The 11,688-nt window shown below is 47.4% G+C and overlaps 1 protein-coding gene and 1 pseudogene across 3 annotated transcripts; both read left to right on the forward strand.

Moving 5' to 3' along the window:
- Positions 1-357: 357 nt before the first annotated feature.
- On the forward strand, positions 358-587 carry LOC115870578 (annotated as a pseudogene).
- Positions 588-1,506: 919 nt separating this feature from the next.
- On the forward strand, positions 1,507-3,034 carry SAT2 (spermidine/spermine N1-acetyltransferase family member 2). 3 transcript variants are annotated; one of them, XM_004712911.2, is made up of 6 exons: positions 1,507-1,732; positions 1,892-1,943; positions 2,079-2,162; positions 2,271-2,372; positions 2,503-2,543; positions 2,697-3,034. In XM_004712911.2, the coding sequence occupies exons 1-6, from the start codon at positions 1,667-1,669 to the stop codon at positions 2,862-2,864; spliced, it is 513 nt and encodes a 170-aa protein (XP_004712968.1). In that variant the 5' UTR covers positions 1,507-1,666; the 3' UTR covers positions 2,865-3,034. The 3 variants fall into 3 exon arrangements, with proteins under 3 accessions (XP_004712968.1, XP_045149375.1, XP_030742354.1); XM_045293440.1 differs by having other exon boundaries at positions 2,079-2,150; XM_030886494.2 differs by lacking the exon at positions 2,271-2,372.
- Positions 3,035-11,688: the final 8,654 nt, after the last annotated feature.

An 11,688-nucleotide genomic window follows, 5' to 3' on the forward strand; every position in this document is an offset into this window, starting at 1 on the left:
TGTTTAGGGATGGTGTCCCCATAAGAAAACCACTCTCTCTGGATCCCGGGTCTGGAGCCCCAAGGAGAGGAGTAAACTCTGGAAGGGCCTAGAAGAAAGGCGTGTGTGTGTGTGTGTGTGTGTGTGTGTGTGTGTGTGTGTGTTTAAGACTCAACCAGGGTCTGGCTGGATGGAAGTGAGAAGAGAGAGTAAAGAAAGCAGGTAACTACTGCACAGGTGAACCTGAAAAAGGGGGTGGAGCTTTGTGAGCAGACCATGAGCTTATGTTAAAGGTGGTGGGATTGCTTAGGAAAAGATTGCAGGAGGCGAATTCTGTTTCAAGGCAATGCTGAACCTCCAGAGAAGAACACAGTAAGCAAAGCTCATCTGCCCGAGTTGAAAAAAGGTTATGGACAAGAAGTTATTGAAATTAAATGGTGGCAGGCATGTCCACGGGATGCTTCGGGGATCTGATCCCTTTATGAATCTTGTGATAGATGAATGAATGTGTGGAGATGGCAACTAGTGGACAACAGAACAATACTGGAATGGTGGTAATAAGAGGCCATAGTATCATCACGTTGGAAGCCTTGGAGCGAGGAAAATAGCTACGTTCAACACTCTACAACAGTTGTTTCTACGCACCCTGTTTTCCAAAGGACCTGTTTTACTACATGAATCCTTGATAATTTATAAATTTGTCATATCTTACACTGTCCGATGTCTCCCTTCACCCACTTTTCTGTTGTCTGTCCCCCAGGGAGGGGGTTATATGTAGATCCTTGTAATCAGTTCCCCCTTTCTACCCCACCTTCCCTCCACCCTCCTGGTATCGCCACTGGTCCTGAAGGGATCATCCGCCCTGGATTCCCTGTGTTTTCAGTTCCTATCTGTACCAGTGTACACCCTCTGGTCTAGCAGATTTGTAAGGTAGAATTGGGATCATGATAGGCCGGGGTGGAGGGGGTGGGGGTGGGGAGGAAGCATCTAGGAACTAGAGGAAAGTTGTATGTTTCATCGTTGCTACCCTGTACCCTGACTGGCTCGTCTCCTCCCCGCGGCCCCCCAGTAAGGGGATGTCCAGTTGCCCACAGATGTGTCTTGGGTCCCCAATCTGCACTCCCCCTCATTCACAATGATGTGAGTTTTGTTCTTTGATGCCTGATACCTGTTCCCATCGACACCTCGTGAACACAAGCTGGGGTGCTTCTTCCATGTGGGCTTCTTTGCTTCTCAGCTAGATGGCTGCTTATTTACTCATTTTTTAAAAATTTCGAACAAAGATAGGGCGGTGGGGGTGTGGCCTCGACTGAGGTAGTTCAGCACCGACCAAACCGGTAGTGCGGGATTGCTTCTTGCCCTGGAGGCAGTCACCAGACCCAGTCACGGGGGCGGGGCGGGGCCGGGGCGGGGCTGCGCCCACTCTGCGCGCTGATTGGCTGGCGCGTGTGCGTCCGCCGGGGTCAAGCGTAGGGGCCACCGCACGGTGGCGACCCGCTCGCCGGCCACGCCCCCCACCTGGTCAGTCTCTCCCTAATCTCCCTCGGCCTCGCTGGCCGCGGCTGCCCTCCCGCTCGGCTCTCGACTGGGTTTCAACCGACGAACTCGCAGGCCCTTGAAAGGCTCCAGTTGCCCTTTGACCAGGAGTGAGGGGTCCTGAACGGGGGCTCAGCCCGCCAGGACGCAGATGGCCTCCTTGCGCATCCGGGAGGCAAAAGAGGGCGACTGTGCAGACATAATAAGGCTGATTCGGGTGAAGAGCGTGCGCCGGACGCCGGGGTCCCAGAGGGAGGCAGAGAGGCGCGGGCAGGGGCATGGGTGGGCTGAGGTGGGGAGGCACCGAGGAGGGGCGGCCTTGGGGTCAAGGGCGGGGACCCTGCTCCCTCCTCCAACCTCCGCCCCCACGCCTTAGGAGCTGGCTGAGTACGAGAAACTTTCGGATCAGGTGCAGATCAGCGAAGAAGGTGGGGATTCAGCACCTGGGGCCTGAAGGAGGTTGGGGAGGAAATGAGGGCCGGTGCTCCCGTCCGCAGTAGCTCTAGGCTTGGCACACGCTCAGGACCTGTTTCTGCCTCTCTTGTCGTAACTCCGATCCCCAGCCCTGAGAGCAGATGGTTTTGGGGAGAATCCTTTCTATCACTGTGTTGTGGCGGAGATTCTTCCAGCTCAAGGTGAGCCACAAGGTACGTGCACCTGAACGTCAGCATTATCCCTTCGGTCAGCCGGCTAGACCTTTCTTCAGCCATACGCCTGGGAATCGAACCACCCCACTCCCGTTTTCTCTTTCTCAGGGCCCCAGGTGGTGGGCTATGGGCTATACTACTTCATCTACAGCACATGGAAGGGGCGCAATGTGTACCTGGAGGACATCTACGTGATGCCTGAACATAGGGGTACTGGGAAAGATGGGCTGGGCCCGGAGCAAATCAACCTATGCACCCCACTGCCACCCCTGCCTCTAGTCCCAGCCTATGGCCTTTTCTGATCACTTTCCACTCAGACAACCCTTTCCCTCCACCACAGGTCAGGGAATTGGTTCCAAAATAATCCAAAAAGTGGCCCAGGTGAGGAAGACCGTGAAGGTCTGGCTAAGGTGGGGGTTACAACCTAGGCTTTGGAAAAGTAAGGGTGTATAGAGGGTCACCCGGATTTAAAAAGATGAGAAAGCGTTTTCCTTTTTTGCCCCCAGAAAAGTGAGTGGGTTTCTTCTCCCACAGGTGGCCCTGGCTAAAGGCTGCACCCAGCTCCGCCTGGCCGTGGTGGACTGGAACAAGAGGGCCATGGACCTTTACAAGACTCTAGGAGCCCGAGATCTGACTGAAGCCGAAGGCTGGCACTCCTTCCGCTTTGAAGGAGAGGCCATGAGGGAGTTGGCAGGAAGGTGATGCTATTCCTTGGAAATCTCTCTCAGCCTGGACCTCTCCTTCCCTCTTCAGATACTGTCTTCCGTGGTTAGAGGCCTCTCTGGAGAAAGACGGTTTGGAGGTGTAGCTTTATCAAATACAGAAAGACCAAAATTTTCGCTGAGAGTGACAAATAAATGATAGTGACCATGCCCTCTTTTTTTTTTTAATCATTTTATTAGGGGCTCATACAACTCTTATCACAATCCATACATACATCAATTGTGTAAAGCACACTTATACATTCGTTGCCCTCATCATTCTCAAAATTCGCTTTCCGCTTGGGCTCCTGGAGTGACCGTGCCCTCTTACGGCATTGGCTAAAGGGGTTGATGAGATGATGCATGTGTTCTTTCTTGACTGTTCTGACCAATAAATCTTGCTCCTGGGGGTAAAGCTGGGCCCAGCTTGACTTTCTTCTTCAGCAGGCCAGCGTCTTGGCTCTGACCAGCGTAATATAAGGAAAAGAAAACGTGAGTGGCCTGAGCCTGGAGAGTCCCAGGGGGACCAGCTTGGCACATTGGGCAAATCTGTCATGTTTGGGACCCAAACAAAGGCCTTGATGCCTGAATGGAACGAGACTAAGGCCAGCAGAGGAATGCCACCTAGTGGTGGCATTCAGGGGGCACTGGAGAGGAGCAATTGCCACAACTAAAAACATCAGCTCAGCTAGCGAATGCTTTTCTTTGGCAATGTTGCGATGTTTTTATTTTCAGTATGACAGGCCTTAGGAAAGACTAGAGTTCAATAACATCAGAGAAATCCTTTAGGATTTAACAGGCCAAGGAGGGAGTCAGGTTCATTTTCTCCCAACTTTCATGGTATTTTATTAGACAAGCAATACAGGTTTGTTGTAGGAACATTGGAACATAAACATAAAATAAAGAGTCCATACCCAAACCAAACCCACTGCCATCGAGTCAATGCCAACTCATAGTGACTCTTTAGGACAGGGTAGAACTGCCCCAGTGGGTCGCCGAGACGGTCTTTACAGGAGTAGGAAGCCTCTTCTCTTTCCCCAGGAGAGACGTGTGGTTCCTAACTACTGACTTTGTGGTTAACAGCCCAATACATAACCACTATGCCATCAGGGCTCCCGTCAAAGAGGCCAGAGCAGAGGATACTTCGACATCTGTATTTATATGTGCTGTAACGATATCTATGAATATAATCGAGCATACTGGGGGTATAGTTTTGAATATTAGCTAGCCATAGTTGGAACACCTCAAGGGAATGAGTTGCTGGGTCTGGGGGTTCAGGACCATAATTCCTGGGGGCATCCAGGTCAGTTGGCATAATGGAGTCTACAAAGACATGGTCCGACATTCTACTTTGGTGCATTGTGACTAGAGCATTAGGTCGCAAGGGCTTTGGGGAGGCTGTGGAAGGTACACCTATTGATCTTGCCCCTGTCAGGAGCAAAGAGAAGGAAATCAAAGACATGGAAACAATGAGTCCCAAGGACTAATGGGCCCTGTGAGCCAGACTCCATAACCCAGGGCCCAGAAGAACTAGATGGTACCCAATTACTGCCCTGACTGCTCTGAAAGCGCTATTAGGAAGTTCTTCATAGAGTGAGGGAGGATGTGGAACAAAACCAAGAAGAACGAGCAGGCTTCCTGCTCTGATAGAGACTGGGGAACATCTGAACCTATGGCCCTTTGTTACCCCTTAAATCAGCAGTTCTCAACCTTCATGATGCCGTGACCCGTTCATACAGTTCCTCATGTGGTGGTGACCCCCCAACAATAAAATTGTTTTCGTTGCTACTTCATCACTCATTTTGCTAAAGTGATGAATCCGGCAACACCTGTGAAAGGGTCCTTCGACCCCCACAGGGGTCTGGACCCACAGGTTGAGAACTGCTGCCTTACAGCATCCCTGTGACAGGACTTTAAAGCCACAGGAGCTGAAAGGACAGTATTTGCATAGGAATACCGCTCAGGCTGGGAGAAAGGAGGAGGACTGGGAACAGTAAACACCGGAAGGGAAGTGAAAGCATCTGGGAATTGCAATCAGTGTCACAAATTAAAATGTGGATGAATTGTTGAATAACAACTAATTAGCTTTCTTGGCTTTCAAAGATAACACAAGAAAAGGATAAAAACATAGGATGTCCATAGTCTTATCTTCAGTTACCCTTTCATATTGGGTATTCATGTTCTCTCAGGTGTATGTGTACACACACGTCCATAGAGTCAAGCCTGTGGAAGCTGGAACCTGTGTAACACAGAAACTGGAAACCAGTCAGAACAGAACAATGAAATATTCTCCACTAAATGAGCAATTGCCATTATTGTGAGGAGTAATTGAATTGGTTCCCACCCGCAGGACACACTCCCAGATCCTGCACCATCCTCACCATTGTTCCTGTGCCTGAGCCCATTGGTGCAGCCACACGTCAATCCATCTCCTTGAGGCCCTCCCCCCCCCCTGCTTCACCAAGTATGATGCCCTTCTCCAAGGACTAGTCTTTCCAGGCAACATGTCCAAAGTATATAAGACCAAGTCTCATCCTCCTTGCCTTTAAGGAGCACTCCTAGACAGGTTGGTTTGTCCTATTAGCAGTCCCGGTAGTTTCAATATTCTTTTCTAGCCCCACAATTCAAATGCCTCCGTTCTTCTTTGGTTTTCCTTATTCGATGTCCAAATTTCACATGCACAGATGAACATGAGCAGAATAGTGGTAACACTGCCCTGTCCAAGGCAGAAAACTCTAGACCTAGAAAAACAAGGCAGACCCATCAAGGTCTGGCTCCCAGAGGTTTGTGGGATCATATAAGAGGTACCCCTCTAAAAAACAGATATTTTTTTCAAAGCTATATATTTAAATATTTTAATAAAACAACCTTATCACCTTCAAAGTACTTTCCATTACACTTAAATACAAATTTGACATTTGTCAAATCTGCGATTCCTTTCTTGGAAACCTTTTTAAGACTCATTTGTTTGGATGGCTGACAGCACCTCCCTCGATTTTTCCTTCTCCTCTTCTACATTCAGATCGCTGTTCTTTCATGGTCCCTCTGTGTTCACAGAAACAAAAAGAAGTCGTATGGAGTGGAGCGAGGTCAGGTGAGTCAGGTGCATGGGCTAAGAGAGGCATATTGTTTTTTGCCAAAAACTGGTGCACTGAGATGGCTGCATGAGCAGACGCATTGTGGTGGTGGCAAAACCAGTCCCCCATCTGTGACAAATCAGGCTTTTTTTGTCACACACTGTTATGCAATCTTTTCAGAACCTCTAAATAGAAAGCTTGATTAACAGTCTGACCTGGTAGAACAAATTCCAAATGCACTATATGGTGACAGTTTTGTCCATTTGGGAAATTGACAGACATCAACATTTCACCTTTTTTGGAAATGAGAAAACCACTCATACTTGAATTTTTCCCACAGTGCTGTCCTTGTAAGTTGTGGTCAACATCACAAGTTTCTGTAGCATTTTTCCTGAGCAGGAAACAAAATATCATAGCCACACATTGTTCTTTTAAATCAGCCATCACAAAAAACAAGGTTTGAGCGAAACCGCTTTTGCCAGAAGAAGTCAGCTCCCAGCTCCTAGCACAATCACTACGGGTTCGGTAGGCACAATTGTACAGCGATAATAAGTAAATATTATAGTAAAGTTATAGAGAGCATGAGAGATAAAAGAGATATATAGAAATAAATGGAGTCAGATACATTTTACATGGTAGCATTGCTCACCTCAGCCCCGCTTGGTAATTCATGTGGAGAGGGGGAAGGGAAGGAAGGACAAGGGAACAAGGGAGAGGGGAGTGACCAGGGAGTGAGCAGCAAGGAGCTCAGAGTCAGAGTGCTCTATGTTGCTGACTCACACCTATATACCTTTTGGGGCATGCCAGCCCACTAATTACAGGTAGAGACATACATAACAGGAGGGGCTGCACTATAGGTTACACAGTAATGAGGGGGTGGTCTAGGGGTATACATGCAATAGGAAGAGGGACAGCCAGTTTGGCCTGTCCCTGGCCCAACTGATAGAGACCATTATCAGTAGGATGCGAACTCCTCCTACAGGTGCCTGTCCATTGTCCCCAGAGGCAGGGAGCAGGCCCACCCCTGTGGAGGGATGAGACAGCAGTCTGGCAACTGATTGCTTTCAGGGGAGGGAATGCCTGCGCATCTGACACCCCCACCCCCCCACCCCCCACCCCGCTTTTATGAAAAAATTCACTGTGACCAGAAGGAACCTTCCCAGGTGATGCCACTGGGTGCACTAACTCAGAACAAGTTGCTAGATGCTCACCTAGTGGGAAAAATGGGTACTAAGAAAGCTCCTCTACGACCAGAGCAAGTCTGGTTGTTTTGGGTAGCCCCTATACATACCTTTATAAAACAAACAATGTCAGAAACGTCTTCCCATGCTGTTAATACACATCTGTCATCATTTTAGTGGTGAAATAACATTTCTTTTGAGAATGAAACATTGCTTAAATGGTTGTACCAGAAGGAAGAAAATATACCCACTGAAAGGGATAGGCAGGCGACATCAATATGTGAATTGTAAGAAGTAGGACCTATGGAAAGCTGAAGGCACATCTTAAAATTCTAATTGAAAAACCAAAAGGAACCCAGGTATCAAAACAACAGAACACATCAGACACCCACATTCTTCCTAGTGGTGCCAGTTTTTTACTCCCTTTGAAACCAATTTACCGTTGTTGATCCTTGAAGACAAGCCTCACCAAGACACAGTGAGGTGGTGAGCTCTTTATCCATTCAGGAGCAGAGAATGAATCCAGTCTTACTCAAGATCGCAACTCTTCCTCATGTGACATGGACTGATATCTTTTAAACATCTATAGAAGTAAATAATATATTTACTGGGGCATTTACCAAAACAATTAAAATTGGACACAGACTAGGCTTTCGGGCCTTCCATGAACCAGCTGAGCATAGTTGTCCCTGTGGACAAGTGGAACTGGGTAGCCAGGGAAGAGGGAAGGAGGGAGACTCTTTTCTCCATGGAACTACTTTGGGTCTTTTGAGCTTTGCGCCATGCTATGTGTTATTTCTGCAAACTACAAATACTGAACATTCATGCAGAAGAAAAAGGGACAAACTGGAAAACAGTACGTCCAGATCCATCTTGCCTCATCTTCTTTGGTCTTTGGTTTTCAGGGCTTACCTCTTATATTGTCCCTCTCACAGCCCCAGATTTTACTAGCTCTTCTTAGATGTCTTTGCATTCCAACCCCCACCCCGTTTTACATTCGCTTCCTGCCCATTCATCCCTTCATCATTAGCCTAAGGTGAGATTCTATTAAGTGTTTGGGGTGATTGGTATGGCTGCTCCAGAAAGTGAGGCTAAAATGTTTCCCCCAAAAAATCAAACAAACAAACAAACAAACAAAAATGTTTCAAAAAGGCCTCACTAGTCTATGGCAAGGAATTTGACTGACTGCAAGAGATACTCTTTGTGCCTGTTCCAAAGAAAGGTGACCTAACAGAATGCAGAAATGAACAATACCATTCCCATCACATGCAAGTAAAATTTTGCTGAAGATAACTTTAAAAAATCATGGCAACAGTATTTGGTCAGGGAACTGCCAACAATGCAAGCTGCATTCAGAAGAGATGTGGCATGACTGATATCATTGTTGACATCAGATGGATCTTGGCTGAAAACAGAGAATACCAGCAACGTGTTTACATGTGTTTTACTGACATTCCACTGTGTAGATAACTGCAGATAACATTGAGAAGAATAAGAGTTGTAGAGCTGGGACATTGAGCAAGAGGTGATCGTTCTAATAGAATAGGAGGATATGCTACACGGTTAAAATCAGGAAAGATGTGTATCAGAGTTGTATCCTTTCACCACACGCATTCAATCTGTATGCTAGTAATACAAGAAGCTGGAGTACATGAAGAAGAATCAGAGGAAGGATTGTTAATAATCTGTGATATACAGATGATGCAACCTTGCTTGCTGAAAATGAGGAGGACTTGACGCACTTGCTAATGAAAATGAAACTCTATTGTGTTCACTATGGATTGGAACTCAATGTAAAGAAGAAAAAAATCCTTACAACTGGACCAATAGTTCACATGAAAGGATCATCATCTCCATGATGATAAATGGAGAAAACCTTGAAGTCGTCAGGGATTTCATTGTACTGGGATTCACAACTAACACTCATGGAAGCAGTCTTGAAGAGAACATTTTGCTTTGGGTAAATGTGCTCATTAGAAATCTTTGAAGGGCTAAAGATGTTTCTTTGAGGATTAAGGTGTGTCTGGCCCAAGCCACAGGGTTTGCAGTTGCTTCAAAGGTATGTATGTAAAAGTTGGATAATGAATAAGGAAAATGGAGAAGAAAGAAGTACAGTCAGAATGCTTCTTAGACTCAAGGGTGATGAGACAGCCTCCCAAGCACTTTGGACGTGTTATCAGGAGAGACCAGGCCCCGGGCAAGGACACTGTGCTAGGTAAAGTAGTGACAAAGAGGAAGCCTCTCAATCAGATGGAATGGGCTCAGCTACAACAATTGTGAGGAGGGTGCAGGACAGGGCAGTGTTTCATTTGGGTCGCTATGAATCAGGGCCAGCTCAATGACACCTGACAACCACCACCTAGGGTGGGCCTAGTGGAAGACTAAGGAAATTGTACGTAAACCAGAATCTGAGATACTTTTTTTTTTTAAGCTAAGGGAATATTCTACCTCCAAGACCCACCCTCGGTTCTTCAAATTCAGTGTTCTCTTTTCTGTGGTTGGCATCATCATTCACCAGGTAAGCCAGGTTAGGAATCTGAGAGTTGCTTTATGTTCATGCCAGTCTTCACTGGCTCCTAATCCCACTTTACCTCATCACCAATTATTGTTGATTAAAACCTAACAGGTTCAAATTCAACCCATAGCCCTAATCTAGGTCAATCTCTCTCTCTCTCTCTCTCTCTCTCACTGGCAACAACTCCTAAAAAACCCTAGTGCCTTCACTTGCCCTTACTCTACAATTTATTCACCACAGTTGTAAAATGCAAATTTTAAATGACCCTATTGCTTTATCCATTACAGTTGTAAAATGCAAATTTTGGGGGAGGGAGGGGGAGAGGGATAAAGGAAAATGAGCTGATTCCGGGAACCCAAGAGGAAAGCAAATTTTGGGAATGATGAGGGCAACAAATGTATAGGTGTGCTTTACACAACTGATCTATGTATTGTGATGAATTGTATGCGCCCCAATGAAATGATTTTAAAAATGCAAATTTTAAATGACCCTGTTGCTTAAATGCTTTCAATAGCTGCCATCAACTGATAAAAGTCAGTTTCAGGAAGCTTCACACCAAACTCAAGTTTAAGCTCAGTGAAGGACCTGCTCTTTTTGTTCCTCTGCACATTGTTTTCTTTATCACGAATTCTCTTACCACACTTTTCCTAGAGCAAACTCTTGCTCATTCCTCAAAATACCAGTCTGCATCACCTCCTGTGTGTGGTATTCCAGGCCCACTCTAAAGAACAACCAACCATTCTCCTGCACTTTTTCGTTTTAAATCATTTTTGGGGGGGCTTGTACAACTCTGATCACAATCCATCCATCCATCCATTCAAGCACACTTGTACATTTGTTGCCATCGACATTCTCAAAGAATTTGCTTTCTCCTTGAGCCCTTGGTATTAGCTCCTCATTTCCCCCTCCCTCCCTGCTCCCTGCCCCAGTTCTTATCTCCAGGTATCCACTCACATTTTCACATCCTGTGTATTTGTTTAAATATCTGGCCCTTTCGTAATATATTGGAAACGCCTTGAAATTAAGAAGAAAGTCTTATCTTTGCACCCCTAGCACTCAACAGAGGGGTTGAACTTGTTGCCATCGGAGTTGGCTCTGATTCATGGCGGGCCCATGTGTTATGGAGTCGAAATGCTCCATAGCGCTTTAATCTTTACGGAAGGCGCCCTGGTTGTGCACAGCTTAAAACACTTAACTTGGAAGGAACAGTCAGCTTCCATAGAGATTTATAGCATTGGAAAAATCTGTGGGGGTCATTCTACTCTGCCCTATCATGTCGCTAGGTGTCTGAATCCACTCGATGAGGAAAGGAACCTGAAGTTGCTCCCCAAGTCCCCATACTCCTTAGCAATTGCATTTAGCAAGTATTTTGAATTTCCTCAGCGTTTAGATAGCACGTTTTCTGCCACTCTAACCTCGACGTCCTGATTCGGAAACGTTGCATTACATGCTTGATCTGGATCCCCTAGTAACATATTCAAGGCACAAACCGTGACTTAAATCGCCTACATAGCACAAAGTTAAGGAGCTGCAAAGAGATTCGAAACACGCTTGAATACAGCGCACGCGCACCAGGCACCCTGCCCGCCGACTTTCCTTTTGGAGCGTGCGCACGGAGAAAGACAAAGCGCGCGCACGGGAAAGTGACCAGTCATTCAGGCGCATGCCCATCCCTAATTTGTCCAAGCCGAGCGGGGCTCCCAGTGGTGAGGTGGGTGTGGCCTGACCAGGAGCAGCCGCCATCCAATCCGACTGAGCGAGCCCGGTCCCTCCTTTCCCACGATTGGTTAGCAATCAGTGTTGTGGGGCGGGGCAAGAAAGCGGGGGCGGGGGCCCGTCAGGGCGAAGAAAGCGAGCGTGCTTGTTCTGCGCAAGTGCGAGCGGGCGACCGGGAGGGGGCGTGAGAGAGAGGAAGGGAGCGTGGAAGTCCCAATGCGCCGGCGAGCGCGAGCGGGGTCGCCAGCCTTGACGCTTGCGCCGTGGCCCTCAGGGCCCCGCGCGCGGCGGGCGGGTGCCCGGTGCGCCTGCGCAGTAGACGGCGGCGGCAGAGGG

This window comes from Echinops telfairi, unplaced genomic scaffold (assembly GCF_000313985.2).
Source record: "Echinops telfairi isolate 266 unplaced genomic scaffold, ASM31398v2 ScPeMD7_2010;HRSCAF=2546, whole genome shotgun sequence".
Classification (NCBI taxonomy): Eukaryota; Metazoa; Chordata; class Mammalia; order Afrosoricida; family Tenrecidae; genus Echinops; species Echinops telfairi.